Consider the following 27,817-nt stretch of genomic DNA (forward strand, 5'->3'; position numbering starts at 1 on the left):
CTCATACACGCAAGAGCTCGAGAAGAATAAGGAGATTGAAGTAAGATATGTTCGATCATGCGACAATGCAGCCGACCTCTTCACAAAATCACTACCTACCTCGGTATTCAGAAAACATGTCCACAACATTGGAATGCGCCATCAAAAGAATCTATGACTGCTCATTCGAGGGGGAGCTTACGTAGTTGTACTCTTTTTACCTTACTATGGTTTTTCCCATTGGGTTTTCCTGGAAAGGTTTTTAACGAGGCAACAAAGACGTTAAGCGAGAATGGATAGTGACACCGGTCCCCAAGGGGGAGTGTTATGAAAGCAGCCGCTTTCGTTGAAAATATAAAAAGATGTGGAGCCCGCTGCACTATTTGTACAGTGAAATCCTACTTTTTAACTTCTATATAAACGATCGATTCGATCGTTTATAATACACACCTCAAACACTTCTCTTCTCTCTAATAAAAAATTCTCTCTCTATATGAGTGTTATTTCTTTCTACGGGTATAAAATTTTGCCCTTATTTAAATTTCTGCTATACAATAAAATTCTGATTCTTTTTATAACAGTTATTTTAATTTAGCAGTTGACACTTTGTGAGTTTAGTTTATTCTAAGCAAGAATACTTTTCAACGTCCACTTGATTATCTGAAAACATATTAATATTTCAGGAACTTGACACGATGTTGGTATCAAACTCCTCAAAGAATTTGAGAAAATGGAGAGGCATCTTCATGGAGTTTTGTATGTCTTCATTATCACATTTTCTCTTATACATTTTGTGCAAACGCAGGATCAAAAAGGTATAAGTATTGTAAATCTTGTATTCTGCTTTCAAAGCCTCAGATTGATTAAGACTATTCCTTCCTCTGATCTTGTTAGGATTCATCACTTTGGATTGTGGCTTGTCACCTGATGGGTCTCCGTACACCGATCCATCTACTGGATTAACATTCACCTCAGATGCTAGTTTCGTCGAGAGTGGAAAGAACGGTCGAGTTGATAAGGATTCTGAGAGAAACTTCGAAAAGGCCTTTGTAACGCTGAGATACTTTCCAGAAGGACAACGGAATTGTTATAACGTGGAGACCACGCAAGGAACGAAATATCTTATTAGAGCTTCTTTTTTTTATGGAAATTATGACGGTCTTCAAACTCTCCCAAACTTTGATCTGTTTCTTGGCCCTAATAAGTGGACAACTGTGAATTTGAATGCTACTGTACCAGGTGGTCAGTATAGGGAGATTATTCACATGTCCAAGTTAAGCTCTTTGCAGATCTGCCTTGTTAAGACTGGAACAACTACGCCGATGATATCAACCTTGGAGCTACGGCCACTGAGAAGTGATATCTACATTAGTGACACTGGGAGCTCCTTGCAGTTCTTATCAAGAACTTATCTTAAAGGTTCTGGTAGCATTTTACGGTAATTAAGCTTTGATTTGTGACAAGGATTCTTTATCTTGGATTTTCATACAGTTTATTTTCTAAAAAAAAAAAAAGCTAGATAGAGAAATGTCATAAAACAAGAAAAAGAAAAATCGAAACAATGAATCTGTTTTTGATACTTACATTACTAGTACCACATGAGGTTTTGTTATATCTTCAATGCAAGATTTGTGGCAGGTACCCTGATGATGTCTATGACCGTAGGTGGTTCCCATTGGTGAAGAAGGATTGGAATTTAATAACTACAACACTCAATGTAAACACTTCTAATGGTTTTGATCCGCCTCAAGGTGCAATGGCCTCAGCTGCAACCTATGTAAATGATAATGGGACGTGGGATATTCCTTGGAACATGGAGGATTCTACAACACGGTTTCACATTTACCTTCACTTTGCAGAGATTCAAACTCTGTTAGCCAATGAGACCAGAGAATTCAGCGTTTTGCTGAATGGAAATGAATTTTCTAAACCTTTTAGTCCTAAAATGTTAGGCATTGTAACTATGATAACTCAACCCGAATCGACATTGAGATGCGAAAGTGGGGCTTGCCTTTTGCAGCTGGTGAAAACAACAAAGTCAACTCTTCCTCCTCTCCTCAATGCTATGGAGATTTTTACTGTTGTTGAACTTCCTCAGCCAGAAACAAACCAAGATGAAGGTGTGTACAAAATTTTACATTTGTGATACACATGAATTGGAGATCTGACATATTTTCAGTTCTTAAATATCATGAACTATGTAATGCCTCCAGTGGTTGCTATCAATAAGATCCAAAGTGCTTACGGATTGAGTAGAGTTAGCTGGCAAGGAGATCCATGTGTCCCCAGAGAGTTCTTGTGGGCTGGTCTAAACTGTAACAACACAGATACTTCCACTCCACCAACAATCACTTCCTTGTAAGGTCTTACAATATTTGCATCATGGTCAAGTCATTTCTTTGTTCTAAATTTAGTATATATGTATTACTAGAAACTTATCTTCAAGTGGATTGACCGATATAATTATGCCTGCCATTCAGAATCTAACCAATCTACAAGAACTGTAAGTGTCAAACATAAATGAATAATATTCACAATGTTTTGGTTTTTCTACTGTGATGGATATTTTGTATTCATCAAATGCTAGAGACTTATCAAACAACAGCTTGAACGGTGATGTGCCTGAATTTCTAGCTGACATGAAATCTCTTTTTATCATGTAAGTACTTTATAAGACTGTATAGATGAAGCAAAAAATGGTCTTTTAGGAAGCAATCTTATAAATTTCCTACTTCTCTTTTATGTTTTATTTTCTACCATAACAGAAACTTAAGTGGAAACAATCTTAGTGGCCAAGTTCCTCAAAAGCTTCTACAAAAGAAAGGACTGAAGCTGAAGTAGGAAACTTCTCATATTATCTTCATTTGTTGAATACCATACACTTTATACTGAATAGCATTTATAATTCAGTTTTGAAGGCAACCCTAACCTTAATTGCACAGAAAGTTCATGTGTAAATAAACCTAGAGAAAGTGGGCATCCCAAAAAGAGTATAATTGTACCAGTTGTTGCATCAGTTGCTTCAATGGTTATTATTGGAAGTGCATTGGTTACATTCTTTGTTCTCAAAAGGAAAAAAACATCAAACAATAGAGGTATTCATAACAAATTTATTAATTTTCATGTATACAGTGTAACACTACATATCAAACAAAAAAAAAATCATATTAATATTTTGTGCTGCAGAAAAGGGTAGACGAACACCGAGACCGGAGCCACCGAAAATAACGAAAAAGAAAAGATTTAGTTACGCAGAGGTTACTGAAATGACAAATAACTTTGAAAGGATTCTTGGGAGAGGAGGATTCGGCATGGTTTATCATGGATATGTTAATGGTACAGAACAAGTTGCTGTTAAAGTAGTCTCTCAGGGATCAGATCAGGGGCACAAACAATTCAAGGCAGAGGTACTCGTAAAACACACAATTTTTTACCACGTTTTGTTGGATATGAACCACTTATTTCAGTTATTTGTATTTTTTTTCTTTCGTGTTGGTTTATTAGGTTGATCTTCTTCTGAGAGTTCATCACAAGAATTTGGTAGGCCTGGTTGGATATTGCGAAAAAGGGAAGGACTTGGTTCTCGTATACGAATACATGTCCAATGGAGACTTGAAAGAGGTTTTGTCCGGTAAGCCAATCACATGCGGATCCAATGATAACATGTCCCTCTTGAACATAAACTAATGCCTTAGTGAAAAAAACATAGGAAAGCATCACTCCTCTGTTTTAAGGTGGGGAACCAGACTAAAAATAGCGGTAGATGCTGCACAAGGTTAGTGAAGCCTAATGATCATTTTCCTCTCAATAACTTTAGTTTTATATGATAATCTTCAACAAAAATGAATTTGTTGCACTAGGGTTGGAGTATTTGTATAAAGGATGCAGACCACCAATTGTTCATAGAGATGTAAAAACAGCAAATATATTGCTGGACGAACACTTCCAAGCCAAAATTGCCGATTTTGGGCTTTCTAAATCATTCCCAAACGATGGAGAAAGCCATGTATCCACAGTCGTTGCAGGAACTCTTGGTTACCTTGATCCAGAGTACTTAACTATCGTTTTGAAAACATGTGTGTTCTACTTTTACTTCAAATCATTAAAAATCCTGACAATGTCTTTACTTTCTGGCTTGCAGATACTACAACACAAATTGGTTGACTGAAAAAAGTGATGTATATAGTTTTGGGGTCGTTTTATTGGAGATTATAACAAATTTGCCATTGATTGACCAGCGTCGTGAAACACCATACATAGCAGAATGGGTGGGATTAATGGTCACCAAAGGAGATATTAAAAGCATTATAGATCCAAGACTTAAAGACGATTACCACTCTGATTCTGTTTGGAAATTTGTTGAGCTAGCAATGGCTTGTGTCAATTTTTCTTCAGCGAGTAGACCGACCATGTCTCAAGTTGTTATTGAGCTAATTGAATGTTTAACACTTGAAAACTCAAGAGGCGGAACGAGTTGTGACATGGAATCCAGGGGTTCAAGAGAAGTGACCATGACATTTGGAACTGAAGTGAACCCCACGGCTCGCTAGGCTTGCTTAAAGAACATCTTTTGCTGCATTTTCATTGTGTTTAGATAAAATAATTCAGAAACGTTTGTCTGAAGTAACCAATTTGATCTTACAACTGCAAAGAAAAAAAAACAGTATTTGTTGTCAGAACTAATTCACAATTACTTTCATCATTTATATAAAAACGATGACATTTTTATTTTTTAAAACGATGATATTTAAATAAACAATTAAGCGCAACAGAGTACAACTAAGGCCGACTCTGTTCATCACAAACAAAGCAAAAGAAACGTGTGTACAAAGAAACTTGCAGCCTCAATAGATTTGTTTATACAGACTTGAGTTATCTAGCTCCAGGATTAAGCTCTGTTGTGATATTCATGGACAGCTCGATTGAAGAATCGTTAGTTGAATCCGTCATACGACTTCCCATGTTTCTGGCCATCTCCATGTTCAGACATTCTTTCAGTTCCATAACTACTTGGGTCATCGTCGGTCTCCTTGAAGAAGACGGATTCAGACAAGTCATTGCGGTCTCAACCACTTTCCATATCGTGTTCGGATCAAAGTCTCCTTGAAGCTTAGGATCCACAATGCTATTAATGTCTCCTCTTGATAGCATCAAACCAACCCATTCACCTATGTGTGACCTTTCCCTTTTCTGGTCTATCACCGGTCGGTTTGTTACTAGCTCAAGTAGAACAACACCGAAGCTGAACACATCGCTTTTCTCTGTCAACCAATTTGTTCTGTAGTACCTGAAAATAAAAGAAAGACAAACACACAATACTTAACAAGAAATAAAAAAATTCAATAACATTGTTGAGAGTAGAGATTAAAACTTACTCAGGATCAAGGTATCCAGGAGTTCCTGCGACTACGGTGGAGACATGAGTCTCAGTTCCAAGTGGGAAAGACCGCGAAAGCCCAAAATCAGCAAGCTTAGCTTGGAGCTTCTCGTTTAATAAGATGTTAGTTGTCTTAATGTCACGGTGAACTATTTGTGGTTTGCATCCATTGTGTAAATACTCCAATCCTTGAGCTGACTCGGCTGCTATACGAAGCCTTCCTTCCCAAGTTAGTATCGACGGTCCACGCTTCCCTGAAAATTATATTTTGAAACAAAATATCAGAATCTTGAAACCCCAAAACGTTAAGAACATTTTGTATGACAAAACCAGACCTGATAAATGCTCTTTTAAGTCCCCATTCGCCATGAACTCATAGATGAGAGACAATTTATCTCCTTCTTCGCAATATCCAACAAGACATGTCAGATCTTTGTGATGAACTCTAAGAAGCAACTCAACCTAACAAGTAAACAAAACAGAAACATATCCAAGAATTAAATCAAAACACCTTTTTAAAAATGTTTTAGAGAAAGATTGGTTCAATAATTATTCAGTATGTTAATTATTATTACCTCTGCTTTAAACTGTTTGTAACCGAGTGCAGTAGACTCAGTGAGCATCTTAACAGCAACTGGTTGGTTATCCAATACTCCGTAATAAACCACACCAAAACCTCCCCTACCAAGAACCCTCTCAAAGTTGTTTGTAATCTTAACGACATCAATGTAAGTCAATTTGCGGTTCTTGGCTATCACTGGAGATTCATAACCATGAGACCTCGAATGTAACGGTGTTGTACCGGTGCCTGAATTGGGGTTAAGACCAAGCTTGACTCTCTTCTTCCTCTTGAGGACAAGGAAAGTAACGATTCCGGCTGCAATGAGGAAGACTGAAACAAGTGAGGCTGCAACAGGTGCAATAACCGTGTTTTTCTTCTTCTTCTTGGTGGTGGAGCATGAAATGATAGAACAGAGCCCGGTGTTTCCTTCGAGACTAGAGTTTCATATATGTGATTGAAAGGAAAAAAAAATGATTAGAAAGGTCTAAGGATTTAGATATTTTTACTTGGCTCACACGCAAGGGATATATATTACCTTAGTGAAATCGTTCCTCTTCGTGCTTTATCAAGGAGAGTTGCAGGGATTGAACCATTTAGCTCATTGTTTGATAGGTTTCTGCGCAGAAAAGAGTGAACAGAGGTTACAACATGTTTGGTTTCCTTTTGTTCATTGACCAAGTTTTAGATTTGAGCCACCTTGTGCTTAAACTTACATGACTTTTAAGGTTTCCATGCTCACTAGAAACTCTGGAACCGAACCAGTTAAAGTATTGTTAGACAAGTCACTGCAAGAAAATCAAAGCCAAAAGAAATCACATATTAAAACATATGACTTTTAATCACAACTTGGCTGCATTTACTAACAAAACTTGAGTATAACTACTTACAGAACTTCTAAATTGGTAAGCTCCGATATGAATTCCAATATCTCTCCAGTCAAGCCACTTGCAGACAAGTTTCTGTTTTCATATGTCAAATATTTCATACAATTTGTAAAAATAGGCATTATATAGAAATAATTAAACTCTGTTATGAAAACAGAACAAGATTAATACTTACAAAGAAATGATCTTAGGCTGCTCATTGTCTATATAACTGCAATTAATACCAGACCACCTATAAGCCCGTGGCGCGCAAGTATCTCCTTCCCAGTCAATCTTGTTCGCACCGTAACCCGACTTGATGTTCATCATTGCTTCAACTGATAAATAAACTTCTCATGTAAATTTTTGGTTCTTGATCAACTATAGATCACAAAAGTAGTTAGTTACCAACCTTCTTTTCCATCGGTTTCTTGCTCCGGAAGCAAGTTAACCAAATAAACCTCCATGCCATTGAGTAGAGGAGGCAACGTCGAGTTTCCTGTCCTTTGAAGCGAAAATGTGTACTTTCCATTTTCATCGGCACCAACTTCGTTAGAGGTAAATATGGAAGAAGTTGTGAAGTTAAGCGGTCTGAAGGGTCCGTAGATACGCTTGCCATTGTACATGATGTTGAACTCTCTTGTTTCATTGGACTTTAGCTCTTGAATCTCGGCAAAATGCATAAAAACGTAGAATTGCACGGTGCTGTCCACGCCAACTAGGGAAATGTTCATAGGTGCGTCCGGGTCTGTTGGAACAGAGCCTGTGACCATAGCAATCTCTGGTGGTTGGTAGTCATTGTTGACATTCACTGTCTGGTTGGTACTAATCTGTGACCAGTTTCCAAAGTTATACGGTGTCCAGACACGATCAAACACATCGATTCCGTACCTAAAACGAAAAAAAAGGCATATTTAGGACCATTTTTTAAATTGTCTGACCTGACATGAACTTATATACCTGTAGCCTTGGTTAAGAGTTGCACCAACGTCTGCTCTGATGAAGAGCTGCAAAGATCCTTGTCGAGACAAGTAAGTTGTGTTCTTGAGTTTACGAAGCTCTAAAGCGGAGATAAAAGGCGTTGAGTCTCCTGTTTTGACCAAACAGATTTGTAAACGGTCGGTCTTCAAGACATGAATCATCTCAAAGATTGATGCTTGGGTCTCGTTTGTGGTTGAAACTGTAGTCCATAGGTTAGGCCCGAGGTGGAGCTCGAATTGCGTGGTGGGATTATCGTCATATCCGCCGTGTAAGAAGTTTGTTCTGATCAGATACTCATCGCCTATGGTTAGGTTTAGGGTATAGCAGTTTCTTATGCCTTGTGGAAAACTCCTTAGGTTCCTTGTGAAGCAAGTAAAAATAACTTGTAAAGAATATATAGCTTGAGCTTCAAGCTATTAAAATTAATTGATACTGAGAATATTATCTATACCAGGCTTGTTGCTGAAACTGGGTCCGGTATGCTTGTTTGATGCTTCTACTAACACCGGTACTGATGAAATTCGCATCTGAGATGTAAGTAAGGTTTGTTGTTCCCTCACGAAAAGTCGTTCCCCTCGGCGAACCACAGTCCAGACTGATGAACCCTAAAAAAGAAGAAAAGAAGAGTGTTTAGTAAACCATACCCGGTTTGATGAAGATGTTATAACTAGCTTTTACCTGACTGATCTTGGGCAAGACTAAGGAAAAGAGCGGAGAAGATTTGGAGAAGAACTAAGAGAAGACAAGCAGAAAACGCCATTAGCATTCGTCACTTTAGGTTTCTCTCTTCTTTTGATTATGCAGATTATAAAATTAGGAATCAAATGAACATATATGGGGTGCAACTAAAGAAATGAAAGTGGGGATTGTTTTCTTGTCTGAACCGCGTTGATACTTGGTACTGGTTACTATTATTGAGAACTCAAAGTCAAACCTTTTGGTAGAGGTAACCAATTGCAATTTTTTTTACGTTAATTCGTTGACGTATATGAAAAAGTCGTATATGCTGATAATTACATATGAAGGAAGTTTTTGATAATTTGTAAATCTCACCATCAGTTTTTGAGGTAACCAATTGCAATTCTTTTGGTTTTATGCATATAGATTTGATTTTTATGTAGTTAAATAGGTGAGAGTTTCTCATAGATTATCTTTAGAGAAAATCTTTACAATATATAAATAATATGGAGAATATATTGCAGTTTTTAGAGCTTTTCTCCAGAGAATTTTAAAACATTATATATATTTTGTAAAGCAAAAACATAAAATAAAAAACCATTGAATTATGAACACCGGAAAATGAAAAATACAGAAAATGATATAAAAGAAATCAATCTCTCAAAACTTATCGCTAAAATAAATATCAGAATTTATATAAAATATGATTGGTTGTCTTTTTGTGATTAAGCTCCAACTTATCTAAATAAAATTTGAGGATGTTGACAAAATAATAGTATCTTTATTTTCTTTTTAAATGACTAACCATATTTAGTTCAGTGAACATAAATTGTAATTAAATTAACTAATTGTTTGATTTAATGAAATTTTACTATCTTCTCATGTTAAATTTTGTAATTCTTTCTGAAAACTAAAATTAAAAGCAAACATTAAATTTTGAAAGTCAGAACGAGATTGGTTGGTGAGGAGTTAATACATCCACCAGTAAAACTGTGTATGGAGAGACGACCACGACTTCAAAAAGAGCACAAACTCAAAATAAAATATCTGGTCAATATCAATTTGGCTGTATTATTACAAGATTTGCGAACAATATAGTCAAGTGGGCGATATGTACATTTAGGGGTGGACATTTTATCCGATATCCGAACCCGTATCTGAACCCGACATGAAAAATCCGAACCGAAATCCGAGCCAAAATAGCAAAATATCCAAACTGGTATTGATTTAGGAGACATTGGATATCCGAACCCGAACGGATAATATCCAAACCCGAATGGATATCCGAAGATAAACGAACATTTGTATATTTACCCTTATATTTCTTGTTTACATCTCTCATTTTATTTAAAATATTATATTGGTGTTACACATACTTTAAGATCATATAATATACATATAATTACGGAGAAAGTGATTTGTCAGTCAACTAAAATACATGTCAAGTTTTTTGTTTCATGTATTAACAAAAGTTACATTCAAAATTTCAAAACAATAGCCAATTTAATGTTTATTTATTTTTGAAGTGTTATCTCCAAATCTATCAATCATTCAATCTATTAAAAAATTAAAATAAATTAGTTAAGTAAAATTTATACTTTTAAATAAAATAAACCTAAAAATGAAAAATTTAATTTTTTTCTTTCAAAATCTCAATATTTGAACCCGACCCGAAATAACCGAATCTAAACTAAAAATATCCGAACCCGACCCGAATTATAGAAATACCCGAACATGTTCTATACCCCAATGCCGAAATACCCGAAAATATGAAATACCCGATCCGAACCCGAACGAGTATCCGAACCCCATTTATAAGTTGCAAAGACATTTATAACTTATATAAGTTGTAAAGACATCATTCTAGTGTCTAATAAAATAATATGTATAGAGGGAATCAGGGATAACTAGTAAATATTTTATAAGAAGTTGGATTTGAAAATCATCGAAATTTCAGATTTTTCGTATCTTTCAATTTGGAATAAAAATTAATAAATTGATATATAATATACTGAACTCCAAGATAGTTATGGAAATCCAAAATACAACGCATTATAAGTTAATCAATTTTCTTAGAGAACAGAAAATGGGAATCAAAACCAAAATCAAAGTGGCCAAAAATATATTTTTGGACGTGATCGGCGGCTGATATATGTCGATCCTTCTCCAAAGATTTGAAAACGAACACAAAACGATTAGTGCACATGGACATGGGGCCTTACCTTCTTACGGTTTGACCGTTGACATTTTCTTTTTCCTTTTCCGGAATAAATAGGATGTGCATAACTCATAACTTAGACCTCTAAATTTTTTTTTCATAATACTATTTAATTTCGTGTGTAATATTTGTATGGTAAAACTATTTTTTTATATTTGAATAATCAAATCCGGTCCAGTATATTTGACCGAATAAAGCATGAATTTTTAATTGTATTTAAACCAATACACTACAAAATATTTATCTTTGTAAATTTATGTATAAAGTTTGGCACGTAAACATAAGTTTTAGCTCAGGGTTAGCATGTAGTACTCATTTTTTTCCTAAAAGATCTATCTTATAGTTTTTTCACGTTTATTAAGAAAACATATAAAATTTTAGTTTTTTAATATACTGTTTTTCTTAATTAACTATTTCCAATAACTCTTAACCAATGAAATTTTATTAAACACAATTGTATTTTTTGAAAAGTACAATTTTTTATTAATTAATATATTGAAAATGTAAAAAATGTATCTTTTTGAAACAATTTTTTTTTCTAAAACATGGATCTTTTAGGAACGGAGGGAGTATATAATAATATTTATTGTTTAGACCTATTGATTGTATATTATTGGTAAAAAAATTGAAACTAATTATTCAAATGTATTTTATATTCGGTTTCCTTATCTTTAATAGGCTAATTAACTACGTAAACATAATAAACTCTGGGAGGGGGTTATAGAATGCGCATTTGCATGCTTCGATTCTGACATCAGCTCTGTTCTTTTGATTAACGCAGCTCCTCGCGTCAGCGACTTCAAATCTTACGGTGGCTGCTTCGTGTGAAACGACGCGGACAATGGTGATGACATAAAAAGTGTTACCGTAACAGTAAAAAATAGTCGCCGCGTGAGTCGCAACTGACGCTAGAATTTTTAGCGATCAATTATCAGCCCAAAACTAACGCTGCGTCTCTTATAATTAACATCGGCAAAGTGGTTTTTCAGCAATCTTGCTTTTAAAGTAACGGAAATACATAGCGAAAAATAGGCGCAGACGCTAACGCAGCGTTTATCAAAAGAACATGACTATCATACAAAAAGCTTTATCCAACTAAACTCATTCCTAAATATAAGATGTTTAGAAGAATTTTCATGTTGCAATATATAAAATATTTTTATATTTTTGGGTAATTTTAATTTTTTCAAAAACTGTGTAACCAATCAAATTTAATAGTTCTATTTTATAATTGATTGAATTGTTTTTAATTTATAATTTTAAGAATACATTTTAGATAAAAATAAATTTTCTTAATAACCGTATTTTACGTAAAACGTCTTATATTTAGGAACGGATGGAATACCAATTCTCTAATATAAAAGGAAATTTCATTATTAATTTTTAAACTTTTAATACGTAGCTATAATCATGGCTGTCGTATAAATGATGACCACCAAAAAACAATTTGACTTTAATTAATAGTATACTTTCTTTCTTTCTTTCTTTCTTTCTTTTTGCTTAATAATAGTAGTCTTTCCTGTAAATGAATAATCATATGATAAAAAAAAAGAGAAGAAGATGATGATAGGAGATTTTTAGTTTCCAGGTTGTGTTCTGATATGGACGAGATAACGCATCCTAATCTATCCCAGATCATAAAGAATTTACTCGTTGTGCCATAATTGACTCTGTAAGCAAAATGAAACGATTTTATTGGCGCAAAGGTAAAAACAAAACCTTAATTATAATTATGAAAACAAACAAAAGAAAACCTTATAATCCATCTGATCCACGGGACATCCAAGTGGAACAACAACACCATCCTCCAGAGTTCGATCTTCTTTCGGGTTCGGTGATCTTCTTCCCATTCCCTCTGTACTGCATTAATATTATACAAAAGATCCCAAAGTATTTTATAACAATATCTCAAATGTCATATAGATATATCGAACTTCGACTTAATATGAGCATTGTTTTTTTTGTTGTTGCAAGTGTTTGTGCATAAACGAAAAAAATTAATACAAACGTATAGCTAGGGCAAAGAAACAATATCTATATATATAAAAAGATGTTTGCTTCACTCCTGTGCGTCCACGTCGGATTCCAGGTCATCAATTTAGAGGCTTTGGAGTCAACACCTGTCCATCCGAGCAAAACACTCTGTTTCATTAAATGTTGTTATCGCATATGCTTTTGATCGTATTGTGTTTGTGTATGCTGTTGGGCTTAATTGCTGTCGGCCCGGCCACACATTCTTCACGCTAACCCTAATCCGTAAACGTCAAAAAACTGTTTGTTCTTCTCACTTTGTTCTGCGGCGATGGTAACAATCAATTTCCTCGATTTCTCGAAACGGATTGCGTCATGGATTCTATGTGTTTAATTCCTAATACAGTCGCCCACTAAGAGTTCTTCAATGCGTGTTTCGCGTTGGCGGGATCTGTAATTTTTGGGTATAAATATCTCGGTATTACTCCGCTGTAAGTCACGATCTATTCTTCTTCCTACTACTCATCTTTCATATACTAAATTGTTCTCAAAGTTCACTGATATTAAAATTTCCGGTGAACCTCATCATGTTTAAGTTTATCCTCTTAATTTTATAAGTTATTTCCTCTTGATATATTGGCTTTGAAACTCATAATGATCAAACTTTTTCAAAAGCTTTAGTTTATGGGAGATGATTTCGTTTTTGATTTTGTTTGTGGATTCTGTTAAATTTATTCATGTATTGATTATCAATTTTTTAATTCAAAAGCTTCGTTATGGGAGATGATTTAGATTTCGATTTTGGTGGTTGATTTTGTTTCAGTTTGTTCTTTTATTGTTTTTTTTTTAATTCTTCTCCCTTTGATAATCTCCTTTATGCTTACCCTTCGATTGCTGTTCATTTTCTAGGACAATATCAACGAGTCACAGAAAAGTAAAGCACTTTATTGGCCTTTCACTGAATTTTGCAGCTACGTATCGTTCTCAAAGTTTATTGATGATCACATCTTTGTCAGCTTCGTTTAGATTCCACTCAAGTTAGGGGTAGTCAAAGAATCTTTTTTTTTTCCTCTTGAATTTGATATAGGTGACCCGCTTGATAACAGGTTTGTCTTTTGCCAAAAGATTCTGACTTTCTTCAATAGATTCAAACAAAGAGTTGAGTTTTCTATTGGTATTTGATGAGTCAATTCTAAGTTTGATTCAGTGGAATAATTATTGGTGTTATTTGCGCTTCGTTGCAGCTCATGTAGCTTATTGTAAGTTGATGCTTTTTTTGTGTTCAGGGGTTTAAAAGGATGACACAAAGTGGTAAAGAAGAAACTATGGCATCTCAATGTGTCAGTGCTATGGTTGAGATCAATATATTGCCGTATAAGATCAACTTTGTTATTCACTTAATTTTTATCCACGCATCCGTTTCTTTCGTAATAAAGTGTGTAATCTATAATTTCAGTGATTTGATTAGAATCGTGAAGCTAATGCCGTATAACAAAATTACTCACTGCTTTTTTTGTTCAAAAAATTCAAAGAGATAATTAACATGAGAAAATTCGTAATAACAAAAAATATCGGAATCGCTGAGTTGATTTTAAATGTTTTATCAAACCAATATTAAAAACTATATATCAAAGAAGTGAATCCCATTGGTTTTTTTCTTTAAATAAATAATTTTCAGTTAAGTGAAATTAACAAGGTATTAACGCAAAACAACAACTAAAAGCTAATAGATGATCAAAACAAATTTCCAAAAATAATAGTTTGAGAAACAAAATTGAACAAAATATAAAGAAAATAAAAATATATAAAATAATTGAATCCTGCTTTCTTATAATTGTCTAAATACTTATATTTTTATAATAGATTATAATATTTAAATATCAAAATTAACATATAAAATATATAATATAAAACTAAAATTTAAACAAAAAACTCGGGCGTAGCCCGGGCTGACCCTAGTCTATAATAATAAAGGAGAGTTATCTCTCTTCTCATGCCACATCATCAAGAAGATAATATCATTTTGTGACAGCTGTCAGCTTCTCTTTAGAGCAAGTCCATCCATTAGAACCTCTAATGGACTCTTATGATTAAATTAGTAGTTAATAAGGTGATTTGAGAAGTTAAGAACCTTTGTTAGTGCAAATATTTTTTTCCTCCTCCAATGGGAGAACCTCGTAGGGGTTCTTAAATAAATTTTTTTTATTTTTTTAAGTAAAATGATTTAAAATAAAAGCATACAATTTTTTTTAATAAAAATGACATAAAAGCATATTAAAAATACAAATACAAATCATAAACGAGAAAAAGCCGATTAGTTGAAATCTTGATTTGTTCCAAATTTTTGCTATATATTCTCAACCTATACAGCTTTCAATTGTTGATGTATTGTTTTATCACGAACTCGATTCCGAATGCGCATCATATTGCCGAGATTTGAAGGCATATCTGTAGAATACGTGAAATTCACTTGTGAACTTTGGTTTGATTCCGGTTGTGCGAAAACTGAAACATCAAACTGAATGTACCCATCTCGTTCGTCTTCTACGATCATATTATATAGAATGATACATGCTCTCATTATATTTCCAATTTTTATTTTATCCCACAAAAGAGCTGGATTTTTGACTATAGCAAATCGAGATTGCAAGACCCCAAAAGCACACTCAACATCTTTACGTACAACTTCTTGATGTGTAACGAATAAGGATGCTTTTAGACCTTGCGGAAGTGGAATAGATTGGACAAAAGTATCCCATTTTGGATAAATACCATATTACGAGATAGTAAGCCAAATGGTACTCGTGTCCGTTGACAATGTAATTAATTTTTGGAGCTCGACCTTGTAATATATCATCAAAAACCGGTGATCGATCAAGAATATTGATATCGTTTAATGTACCTGGAGGTCCGAAAAACACATGCCATATCCAGAGATCTTGTGAAGTTACAGCCTCTAAAACAATGGTTGGCTTTCCTGATCCACGTGTATATTTACCTTTCCATGCGGTCGGATAATTCTTCCACTCCCAATGCATATAATCAATGCTTTCTATCATCCCGGGAAATCCGTGTATCTCTCCAATATCGAGTAGTTGTTGAAGATCTTCTGACGTGGGTCTTCTTAGATACTCATCTCCAAATAAATTTATGATTCCTTGAACAAAATGTTCCAAGCATAAAAGCGCGGTGGTCTCACCAAGTCGGAGGGATTCGTCTACCGCATCAGCTGGGCAACCATATGCCATCATACGAATTGCTGCCGTTGCCTTTTGTAACGCAGAGTGACCAAACCTTCCAGTAGCATCTCTTCTTTGTTGAAAGTATGAGATTTCAGCAGAGAGTCGATCAACAATACGCATGAACAAAGGCTTATTCATTCGAAAACGGCGTCGAAACATGTGAGTATGATATGTTGCATCTTCACTAAAATAATCATTCCGTAACTGCATGTGTCCTTGTTCTCGTTGTCTCTCAATGTAGGCTCGTTTCTTTTTTGACCTTGATGCTTCTTGACGATCTTCATTATGAATGAGGAGATTTTCGAATTGTTGATAAAAAATTTGATCGAATTTTTCATCTATTTCCTCGAAATTATTAGAAGAAGAAGATGCCATTTAGAAAGTGTTAAGAAATATTTGATTATTTGGAGAAAAATAAGAAACAAATACGATTGATAAGAAAGAAGCAACAATGTGAGATTGTGGAAAATAAGAAAGAAACTCTTGCTCTCTCTCTCGAGTTGTTGTTGTTGTTTATTTGGAGGTTGATAAGAAAGAAGCTATTGCTTAGTGTTGCTATCTCTCGTGTTGGTACAATTTATAAAGAACCTATAAAACATGAAACATATTGTCTTCTTATGTCACAATCTATAAAACATAAAACCTGATACATATTGTCTTTTTATGTCACAAGGTTACTGTCAACACACAAGATACAACTCATAAAGCTTGAACCAAAAAATACAACAAGTTATTACATTGTAAATACTGTCTTCTTCTGTCACATGTTGGCCATCACGAGAAAGACATACCAGACCACCTGCAATAAAAACAAAGAGACAAAGGATACATCAGACCACCACAGACCAACAGGAGAAACACATAACAGCAACAAGACATTAAGCATTAAGCATTACATTAAGACATTAAGCATTAAGCATTAAGCATTACATTAAACGTAACCGATACAAAGAAACCAAAGATAACAAAGACAACAAAGAGACCAAGATAAAAACAAGCATAAAGACCCGAGAAGCCAAACAAACAACTCGACATTAAGCACAAACCAAACTAGACTCGACATTAAGCATAAAGACCCGAGAAGCCAAACAAACAACTCGACATTAAGCACAAACCAAACTAGCCATTCTAACTTGACAACATGTCAGTTATTAGTTTATTTTTCAAGGCGATTTCAAGCTCACTAAGTGGCTCTGTCTTGGCAATCAAGCTGTCAAGCAATTTTTGCTTGTTAAGCTGCTCCTTCAAGGCAAAGTCCTTCTGCCTTATCTCCCACATGCTCTGAAACTCCACTAGCGGCTTCACTTCATCTCCAGAAGCCGTTGCCTTGCTTCTACCTTTCGCCTTTGCTGCTTTCACACCAACAGGACGAGCCATAGCTTTATCCTCTCCTGCCACAAACGTTGATGACTGTGCCGAGCTATCATCTAAATTTTGTCTTTTCGAGCTAACCTTATCTCTAGTTGAAGAAGCTCCACACCACTTCAGATCATGGCGAAGCTCCAACCATGCATGCTCGAGTGTAAACTTTACCTTGTATTCATTGAAGAAGATTTCATGAGCCATTATCAAGACATCATTCTGACTCTGCCCACTAGATTTCTGCTTCGTTGCCGCATCATAACAGCCAACAAACTTACATACACCCTCATTAATCTTCCCCCACCTTTGTTTACAGTGACTTGGCTCTCTCTTTGGCAAACCCGCAAGCTTAGGACTTGATGCAAAATAAGCCGCAATCCGTTTCCAAAACACAATTGCTTTTTGCTCATTTCCTGTCACCGAATCTTTCGAAGTGTTAAGCCAAGCACTTATACGCACAACATCTTCAACTGGTGACCATTTCCGTCTTTCTTTACGGTCAGACACAAAGGTTGCATCTTTGTTTGCATCTTCAGGCGATTGTGTACCAAATACAGACGCATCGGAGGCAGAGAGTTCTATTGAAGGTTCACAACTGAGAACGGAGAAGGAGGTGTTGGGTTGTTGACTGTTTAAGAGGTTTTGAAAGCTACAAGGATGACTAAATGGATCCATAGCGCAGGAGAAGGAATTAAAAAAAGGAGAAGGAGAGCTTGTTCTATTTTATGAAAGGAAATATCAAAGGAGAAGGAGATATGAAATGAGAAAGAGAGAGTTGCTCGGTTTTAAAACCAAATTTAAGGAGAGTTTAGTAGGTGTTATGTGTTAATGGCATTCAATATATCTACCTAAAACTAAAACAACCAACAAAGTCAATGAATCTACCTAAACCCATCAAAGCAACCAAGAAATTTATTGTAAAGCCTTCTCGCAACTAGCAAGTACATGTTACTAAAGTCCATTTAATTCCAATCTAATCTATGTCTAACACGCATTAAAAGGATTGTCTACTAACCTCTGAGAGAAGAAAATGAAACAGAGATGCTTTGATGATGTTTGATCCACTTTGATGAAGTTTGATCCGTTTCTTGCTGCTGCATTTATATATCTACTCCCTTCAAAGATTAAGTAGATCATCATACGAATTGAAGAAGAATTAAAAAGATTGTTAAATTAGATTAAGTTCATGTGAGAAGCTTTATCTCTACCATTGAACACAATAGCTACCATTGAACACAAACGCACCATAGCTATATCTCTAACCTGAAACCAAATTAGAGTAAAGGAAAAAGACTAACCAATGTAGCTAGAACGTCTTTAACGAAGCTTCTGTATCAGAGGCATAGCTCCTATGTTCTTCCTCTCTCAATGTAGTTTCTACAAAACCCTTAAACTCAATAAACTAATTGGATCAACGAGATAGTGAATCAGAGACATGGAAAAATACATACCTCTCTTTCTCTCGCGGCTCTTTCACTTACAACGAGGTTTGTAAACTGGACAAGAACATACAAATATTAAGATCGAAGCAAATCGATGTAATAAGAGAGACAAAGAGAGGAGATAAACACAGTCAAATCTCATCATCGACACGAAATTTTTGACAGAGTTTAAACGAATTCAATTCACGGGAAGAAAAATATAAAAGAAACAGAACCTTCACGGTGCTTGCATGCATGGATCTGGAGGAGAACATCGCCGAAGAAATAAGCGAATCAAACATCATCTTCGTTGGAGATTTCCAGAGAATCGACGACGAAGAGAGAGATCAGACGAAGGAATTTGGACGAAATTGAACAAGACAGAGACATAATCGACGACGACGAAACGGATGAAACATCATCTCCCTCAGAGATTTCGACACAATCGACGACGAAGACAGAAAGCGGAGATTTCGAAGATGAGAGAGACGAACCGACTACGAGAGAGAAGAGACGAGTTTTTTTCCCTTTCGTGTAAAATGATCAAGCCAATACCCTGCTGCCACGTAAGGGTTTTAACCACTTCTAAACTCTCTTATTAAAGCACCGGTTCTGTCCATTAATACCATTTTTGATTTAATTTTTCCCCTTTTTTCTTTAAGAGCCCCTCCTTTAACCCACCGTTGGAGGTGGTCTTAACCATCTAAAAATGCTCTTCACAGGTTTGCTTCATTGTTTTAACTATTATTGGGTTCAAAGTTTTATTTGCAGCTATTGGTTTGGATGGGCTTTGGTCATTAATTTGTTGGGATAGTTTTATTGATTGGTCCATTTTCACTAACCTAATTATAGAGTTTTCCCCTTTCAAGCTAGCAGTCTATCTCTTTTATCCGAAGCATCCAACGTTACGTTTCCACTACTCACATCATCTATGGTTTCAGAAACGTATTCAATAATGCAATAATGTCATTCAATCAACGACGTCCAGTACATGCTCTTCAATGCATTTTAACTTTGTTTTCAAGCTATCTCATGGAGTACATATACAGAATCTGTGAGAGGACCGATGAACATCCATTTGTTTTTTTATGTAACCCAAGCTTTCGATTTGCTGATGTCAATTCGTTTCACAGACCGAGAAAAATTACAAAAATTGGCACAGAGCATAAACATCATACAGATGGAAGTATTCTGGTCTCACAATGACGACCAACTGATGTTGTTGGCTAACACGAACACATATTTTTCAGGTATGTTACGTTCACCATTATTCATACTTCTAATCTTTAACTTTTCTAGAATTTCGTTTATCTACCATAACTGCAAGTATTATCTACACCTCTAATCCTCAACTCAAGCTTTCTCAGTTTAACCTTTCTCAGTTTAACTTCACACAAAAGCACCAATTTTCCACCATCTCCCGGATTTTTTATCCTCACCAGCGACCACCCCTTTCCTAATTTTGTTGTCTAGGTAAGTTCTATCACTTAATACAACGCTCTTCATCCATTTTACATGGTTTCATGATGTTTACAATAACTCCTTGGTATGGTGGTGATGAGAAACCTGATTATGTCCTGCCAGGAGCTGGACCTGTTTCCTCTCGGCAAGTGGAAAGAGTGGTGTTCCTATGAGCAACACAGAAGTGAGTAATGCAGTATTGGTTGAGGTCGGCCCAGGAGAGGATACTAAACCAAGTGATATCTCTGAAGTAACAGAGGTATCTGAGGAGCCCCAAGATGTCGACATGAAAAGAAGGCACGCACTGAGTAAACTGAAAGTAAATGTTCTGGACACCCGGATCTACTCAACTATCATGTTTTTTATAAAATTTCTTCAAGATGAATAAGTCTCAGTAGAGCTCTGTCTTTCTCTTTTTTTTAAGAAGTTGTGTCTCTTTTTTACATTTTACGTCCCCAGCAAGGAACCCATGTTATATATTTTTTAGACAATTTGAGTAACACGAATGAGCAAAAAAATTCTGTACTTTTGTTTTGTTTCTGTCAAAAACAAATCTGTGAATATGACACTGAACAAGATTTTGAAGCTCTGGACCAGTTTCCAGTAAAGATGAAAGTTCTTGCCGTTGACGATGACCAAACTTGTCTCCGTATTCTCGAGACTTTACTTCACCACTGCCACTACCACGGTCTCCTCTCTCTGTCTCTCTCTCTCTCTCTCTCTCTCTCTCTCTCTCTCTTATCAAACCTTGAGCTTAAGATTGGAGCTGAAGATGAAATAGAAGAAGTGAAAGAGAAAGATGAAATGCGAGAGAGGAATCGAAGAAGAAGAATGGTGAAAAGTTTGTTATTCAGCTCAAAGAACTCAACTGTACAATCTGTTCTTTTATATCTATAACCGGTTAAGCAAAAGGAAACTTAACCAGTCTAAACCATAACTAATTTAACTAACCAATATACTAAACCATCCTAATACACCCCCCCTCAAGTCTTTGGCTTCAGAACCGGAAGAAAAAGACTTGATAAAGAAAGCCTCTGCAACATGGAGAGAAAAGGACCCATGTGGAGTGGCTTAGTTAAGATATCGGCAAGTTGATTTCTAGAAGAAACATGAAGCGCAATAAGACAGCCAGCTTTGATCTGATCCCGGACTGTATGACAGTCAGTCTCTATGTGCTTAGTGCACTCGTGAAAGACTGGATTTGTAGCAATATGAACAGCGGACTTGTTATCACAAAAGAGTTTCGGAGTAGACATCATGGTGATGTGAAGGTCTTTGAGAAGTTGTTGTAACCAAATGAGTTCACTTGTAGCTAGAGCAAGACTTCGATACTCAGCTTCTGTACTACTCCGCTCACAACAGCTTGCTTCTTAGACTTCCATGAGATCAACGAAGTACCAAGATACACACAAAATCATGTAACAGAACGTCGTGTATCCTTGCAAGCCGCCCAATCAGCGTCAGCAAACGCATTCAAGCAAAGATCAATGTCAGAAGCATACATCAAACCCTGACCATGATTGTTCTTAAGATAACGAAGAACCTTGAGAGCTGTCTGATAGTGAACATCCGTAGAAGCAGAGAGAAATTGACTTAGCTGATGAACAGCAAAAGTAATATCGGGTCGAGTGATACACATGTATAACAAACGACCAATAAGCTCTCTATACTGAGTAGTGGTAGGAAGTGGCTTGCCAAGAGTCTTTGGCAAGTGAAGATTTGGATCCATTGGAACAGAACTTGGTTTGCATCCGAGCAAACCATAATCTTCAAGCAGATTAAGTGTATACTTCCGTTGACAAACTGAAATGCCGGCTGAGTAACGAGCAATTTCCAACCCAAGAACGAAGCGAGCTGGACCAAGATCTTTGATCTTAAACTCTGAACGAAGCAAAGTCTTGAGTTCCTCTACAGCAGCATCATCATTCCCAACTATGAGTATATCATCCACATATACTAACACCGCATTAAAAGTACTAGCCGTAGTCTTCACAAAAAGAGTGTTATCCGCAGGTGATTGAACAAAGTTATCAGCAAGCAAGACCGAAGAGAATCTCTTATACCACTGGCGAGAAGCATGTTTCAAACCATAAAGAGACTTTCAAAGACGGCAAACAGGATTAGGAGGTAAGATAACACCAGGAGCAGGCGTATAGCCTTGAGATAGACTCATATAAATCTCCTCATCAAGATCACCATGCAAGAAAGCATTAGACACATCCATCTGTGATAAACTCCATCCTTTCGCCGCAGCTTAACTCAACAATAACTTCACACTCGTCAGCTTTGCGACAGGGGAAAAGGTCTCCAAGTAATCAACACCCTCCTGTTGTTTAAAACCCTGCGCCACCATACAAGACTTCAGACGCTCCACGGTTCCATCTGAGTTATATTTGAGAGTAAAGATCCAACGACAACCAACTACATTCTTCCCAATTGGCAAAGAGACAATATCCCAAGTTCTGTTTTGCTCAAGAGCATCAAGTTCCATATTCACCGACTGAGTCCCAATATCGGAAGTCATTTCTTGCTTGAAGGTTTTGGGTTCTCTTTCCAAAGAATAAGAAAGAGCATATGAACGATAAGATGGACTTAAACTCTCATAAGAGATAACAGAGGAAATGGGATAGGGAGTAGGAAAAATAGGAATAGGATCAGTGGATTTGGATGGTATAGAAGATGTAATGAATGGAACCAAAGAACAATGATACTCAGAAAGATAAGAAGGAGCTCTAGCAGTAAGTTTAGGCCTATCTATGTTCACTGCAGTATCATCTATTGTCTGTGTCTCAGTATGATCTGATGTATTTGTAGTACTAGTGTGTGTATGATCATGTGAAGAATGAGAAGGAACACTACAGTCAGGATGCAGATCAGGTAAAGGCATAGAATCAACAAAGTGTAATGGAGTTGGCATAGGAAAAATTGAATTTGGAAACATATCCACTGAATTAGATAAGAGATGTGTGGTTTAAAAAAAGAAAATCATTCCCATGGAAAATCACATTACGCGAAATGAAAATCGAATGAGATTCTAAGTCTAAAAGTTTATATCCTTTAAAACCCATTGGATAACCAAGTAATACACACGGTGATGCTCTAGGTGAAAACTTATTTCTATCTTTCACTAACGTAGAAGCATAACAAAGACACCCAAAACTCTTTAACTGAGAATAGTCAGGACATTTACCTTGTAAACGTTCTAAAGGAGACACATTGCCAAGTAATTGAGAAGGCAGACGATTTATCAAGAAAGCTGCAGTAAGCACACAATCACTCCAATAAGGTAAAGGCACATTGGACTGAAAAAGCAAAGAACGAGCAACATTAAGCAAGTGTTGATGTTTTCTTTCAACAACCGAGTTTTGTTGTGGAGTATAAGGACATGAAAAGTAATGAAACATACCCGTTTGTGCCATTATATCAGGAAAAGCAAGTTTAGGAGCATTGTCTGATCGAATGGCTTGAACTTTGGTATTAAATTGTGTAGAAACAAGATTAAGAAATGAAGGAAACACAATTGAAACATCACTTTTATTCTTTAACATGTAAATCCAAGTAACCCAAGTACAATCATCAACCAATGTTAAAAAATACTTGAAACCCTCGACAGACTCAACTTTAAAAGGACCCCACATATCCAAATGAACAAGATCAAATGGATGTGTAGACAAATTGTTATTAGAAGTAAAAGCTAAACGTTTCTGTTTCGCCAAAAGACAAACATAAGAATGTGAACTAGACAATGTAGACGGCTTGAAAGATGGTAGATGAGATGTAATTTTCTGCAGTACGATTTTGATGAAGGATATCCTAAGCGTTGATGCCATACATGTTCGTCAACTAATACAGAAACACAGAAGGAAGCAGCAACAGATGATGATGATAAACGTGAGATGAGTGGAGATGATGTAGTATCTAATATGTAAAGATTGTGATGCAAATTACCCTTCCCAATCATCAAGCCCCGAGAAAGTTCCTGAATGAAACAACCATGAGGAAAGAAATGAGCAGCACAACGTAAAGTATTAACCAAACAACTCACACTGATCAAATTGAATTGAAAATCAGGAACAAGAAGGACATTGTATAAAATCAATGAATCACTAATGTGTATTGTACCAGTGTGTGTGATAGGAACCCTAGTACCATTCGGAAGTGATACTGAAACACTAGAAACAGGTGTTAAAGCAGTGAAAATAGCTACGTCCGAACATACATGACTAGAAGCTCTACTATCTATTATCCAAGCATCACTAGGTAGAAAAGAAGGTAAGGTTGAAAGGCAATGGTTTTGAAAAATATCATTTTCATAGGTAAGGCTACGGGAAGGAAAAGGTATATTACCAGAGGTAGATGTAGAAGCCATAATACCATAATCTGTAATTGTTGGCTTTGGAAAAGTTGATGAGGAAAGAACTTGATTCTCTGGAACCCGAACTTGAGAATTGAACTGAGCAATGAGATGTTGAATTTGTTGTGGTGTGAAGTTCTGCAATGTCACATTAGTCCCACCAGTAGTAACATAAGGAAGCGGTTCAGACGAATATACAGAGGCTCCTCCATTAGAGTAAGCATTGGCAATCACATTAGCTGTATGGACCGGTGTCAACTGCATCTGTTGTTGTTCGTGTTGAACAGGAGCATTCTTTGACTGCGTCTGATTCTTAAAAGAACCATGTGTCTTATAGCCCGGTGGATATCCATGCAATTTAAAACACTTCTGAACCATGTGACCAATCTTCCCACAATGTGTACATACTGGTTTCTGACCTTGACGAGTAGTGTTATAAGCTGCAGCATAAGGAGTATCTTCAGGAGCCAGCACTGGAGATGTGTTCTGAAATGCCACATTGTCAATCCGAGCCATTGGTCTCATAGAACGTTGTCTTTCATCTTGTGCCACAATATTGAATGCCTCCTCAATTGTTGGAATAGGCTTCAGCATCAATATATGGCGACGAGTCTGTTCATAAGACTTTGTAAGTCCCATGAGAAACTTGGTGACTCGACTTCGTTCATGTAGCTTCTCCCAAAGAACTGCAGCATCACACTCACATTTACCGCAGGTACAAACCGGAAGTTCAACGTAATTCTTGTGTTCCTCCCAAAGCGTCACAAGTTCAGTATAATAAGTTGAAACATCCATTGTACCCTGCTCAATCTTACTCAATCTCTGCTCTATATCAAAGACTCTAGGCGCATCATCTTGCTTAAACCTAGCTAAGAGATTGGTTCATGTACCTTCAGAAGTGTTGATGAAAAGCAAACTCTGCCCAATCTTCTTGGAAACAGAATTCATCAACCAAGTAGCCACCATATCGTTGCAGCGAGACCAAGCACCATAATCACGGTGTGTAGAAGCAGGTTGAGGAACCATACCATCGATGAATCCGAGTTTATTGCGGACATTCAACGCCATTCGAATCGATCGAGGCCATGAATGAAACTCCGATGCAGTATTCAATCGATCCGAAACAAGAACAAGTCCAGCATGATTGTTATGATGAAGAAAGAAAGGATTATCGTACTGATCGACTGATGATCGCTCCGACGGTAAAGACGCCATAACCACGATCCAGTGAAAGAATCAATTGATTCTTAAACGAGCTTCAGAAATCAAACTTCAGATACGAAAGCCCAAGAAAAGAAGCACCGAGTAACAGAAGACGAGCTGGAAAATGAAATCCCTAATCGCGTTATACAAAAGATTCAGGAATCGCGAAAACATAGATACCGGAAAGCTCATATCGAAGCGGAAGATTCGTGTATGTGCTCTGATACCATATCAAACCTTGTGCTTAAGGTTGGAGCTGAAGATGAAATAAAATAAGTGAAAGAGAAAGATGAAATGCGAGAGAGGAATCAAAGAATATAACTAATTTAACTAACCAATATACTAAACCATCCTAATACACCCCCCCTCAAGTCTTTGGCTTCAGAACCGGAAGAAAAAGACTTGATAAAGAAAGCCTCTGCAACATGGAAAGAAAAGGACCCGGGTGAAGTGGCTTAGTTAAGATATCGACAAGTTGATTTCCAAAAGAAAGTCTCTCTCTCTCTCTCTCTCTCTCTCTCTCTCTCTCTCTCTCTCTCTCAACATGTTTTCACTATAGATTTTTCCTGCAATTTGTTGAGAAATTATTTTCCAGACATTGATTTAGCTTTTGGATTTGGCTGTTTTCACCATCAAATCGTTTCTTCTGTAGACTTATAATGTTCTTACAACATGAGATTCAAGAATCAATAAGATTCTTCATATTAAGTTATAGATTTCCATCCTATAAAAATCCAATGTTTCATGCTTTTATATGCTTCACATGTGCCACTGACCTTATTGGTTCTTGCTTTGTTTTAAAAAAAAACAGTCTTTCGGTAATTATTATTACAGATTTAATTGCTCTGTAACAAAAAATCATTGGTTCTTGCTTACTTTTACTTTGTACTTCTTTCGTTCTGAAATGTAAGATGTTTAGAAGAAATTTTATGTTCCAATATATAAGATGTTTTCATATTTTTAGGTAGCTTTAACTTTATCAAAATCTGTGTAACCAATCAAATTTAATAAGTCTATTTTATAATTGGTTGAATAGTTTTTAATTTATAGTTTTAATAATATTTTTTAGATAAAAAATAATTTTCTTTATAAGTGTGTTCTACCCAAAACATCTTAATATGAATGAGTCTCTTGCCCTGTAATCTGTATAAAGAAGAGTTTTGGGTAATTATTTGTGCAGTTACAACAACGGAGAAGGCACAGATCGCATTGGAGTTGTTGAGGGATAACAAGAACAAGTTTAATCTTGGGATCAGCAATGTTGACATGCCAGACATGGATGGTTTCGAGCTGCTTGAGCTTCTTGGTCTTGAAATGGACTAACCTATCATTCGTATGTTCCTGTTTAATTATTTTCATGTTTCTTAGAGAGAATGTTTTGATCTTTTTTTATAAAGTTGTGATCTTTTTAATTGTCTTTTGCAGTGTTATCTGCACATAGACATCCAAAGTATGTGATGGAAGGAGTCAAGCATGGTTCCTGCGACGATATCCTTAAATCAGTTCGAATTGAGGAGCTCAAGAACATATGGCAACATGTGGTGGGGAAAATCATGTTTAAGAAGATGAAGAGCATTTTGACTAACGGGGAATCCCAAGGAAACTCCGATCAGAACGGCGTGAATAATCAACAGTGCTTTATTTGAACCAGTGAGAACAATTAGAAACAACTGCCGTAACTGTTTTCAAGACAAAAAAAAAACATAAAATGGGAACAGACGCCAATAGTCAAACCATATTGTTGCCAATCAATTGACTATCCATTAGTTCTTTACAAGTAGGAACAACTTATTCAAACAATAAAGGATTTAAACATATCTCATGCATCACTCAACATTTTTTCATCAACTTTAATTTATGTTTTACATTCAACTATTTTTATTCCGGTGCAACTATCGGCTATTTATTCTATTTATATTGCACTAATCTATGAAAACCACTTATGATATTCCTATTTAACCTAATCAACTATAAAATAAAGTAATACACTACTATCACTAACCAATATCAGATGGATCAAAAAAACTATTTTGAACTCATTAGAGACAAAACATACGAACCCGACACGTAGCGCCGGAATACCACTAGTATTAGCATAAAAGTGATCTGCTCTTTGAAGTTCAACCATTTCAGCTAAAGCTACCT

The 27,817-nt window shown here is 36.0% G+C and overlaps 4 protein-coding genes across 8 annotated transcripts; 1 reads left to right on the top strand and 3 right to left on the bottom strand.

Moving 5' to 3' along the window:
- The first annotated feature begins 709 nt into the window (after nucleotides 1-709).
- LOC106298729 (probable LRR receptor-like serine/threonine-protein kinase At1g51820) lies at nucleotides 710-4,529 on the top strand. Of its 5 annotated transcripts, XM_013734879.1 has the most exons (14): nucleotides 710-794; nucleotides 874-1,417; nucleotides 1,618-1,898; nucleotides 2,028-2,099; nucleotides 2,193-2,337; nucleotides 2,411-2,482; nucleotides 2,567-2,638; nucleotides 2,745-2,816; nucleotides 2,890-3,074; nucleotides 3,166-3,386; nucleotides 3,484-3,610; nucleotides 3,689-3,754; nucleotides 3,840-4,029; nucleotides 4,121-4,529. In XM_013734879.1, exons 1-14 carry the CDS (start codon nucleotides 710-712, stop codon nucleotides 4,527-4,529), a joined length of 2,541 nt encoding a protein of 846 aa, XP_013590333.1. The 5 variants fall into 5 exon arrangements, with proteins under 5 accessions (XP_013590333.1, XP_013590329.1, XP_013590330.1 ...); XM_013734875.1 differs by having other exon boundaries at nucleotides 1,618-2,099; nucleotides 2,890-3,103; nucleotides 3,171-3,386; XM_013734876.1 differs by having other exon boundaries at nucleotides 1,618-2,099.
- A 152-nt stretch (nucleotides 4,530-4,681) lies between these two features.
- On the bottom strand, nucleotides 4,682-8,628 carry LOC106297096 (probable LRR receptor-like serine/threonine-protein kinase At1g51860). The gene is made up of 12 exons (XM_013733375.1): nucleotides 8,441-8,628; nucleotides 8,214-8,367; nucleotides 7,742-8,122; nucleotides 7,194-7,672; nucleotides 6,978-7,119; nucleotides 6,806-6,877; nucleotides 6,632-6,703; nucleotides 6,454-6,534; nucleotides 5,932-6,352; nucleotides 5,692-5,818; nucleotides 5,355-5,610; nucleotides 4,682-5,266 (listed from the first exon to the last, which is right to left on the bottom strand). The coding sequence occupies exons 1-12, from the start codon at nucleotides 8,526-8,528 to the stop codon at nucleotides 4,852-4,854; spliced, it is 2,688 nt and encodes an 895-aa protein (XP_013588829.1). The 5' UTR covers nucleotides 8,529-8,628; the 3' UTR covers nucleotides 4,682-4,851.
- An 8,371-nt stretch (nucleotides 8,629-16,999) lies between these two features.
- On the bottom strand, nucleotides 17,000-17,908 carry LOC106297458 (glutathione S-transferase T3-like). The gene has a single exon (XM_013733693.1). The coding sequence runs from the start codon at nucleotides 17,906-17,908 to the stop codon at nucleotides 17,000-17,002; it is 909 nt and encodes a 302-aa protein (XP_013589147.1).
- Nucleotides 17,909-21,529: 3,621 nt separating this feature from the next.
- On the bottom strand, nucleotides 21,530-22,339 carry LOC106297459 (uncharacterized mitochondrial protein AtMg00810-like). Its single transcript, XM_013733694.1, has 2 exons — nucleotides 22,232-22,339; nucleotides 21,530-22,180 (listed from the first exon to the last, which is right to left on the bottom strand). Exons 1-2 carry the CDS (start codon nucleotides 22,337-22,339, stop codon nucleotides 21,530-21,532), a joined length of 759 nt encoding a protein of 252 aa, XP_013589148.1.
- Nucleotides 22,340-27,817: the final 5,478 nt, after the last annotated feature.

The sequence above is a fragment of the Brassica oleracea genome, chromosome C6, assembly GCF_000695525.1.
Source record: "Brassica oleracea var. oleracea cultivar TO1000 chromosome C6, BOL, whole genome shotgun sequence".
NCBI classification, from domain to species: domain Eukaryota; kingdom Viridiplantae; phylum Streptophyta; class Magnoliopsida; order Brassicales; family Brassicaceae; genus Brassica; species Brassica oleracea.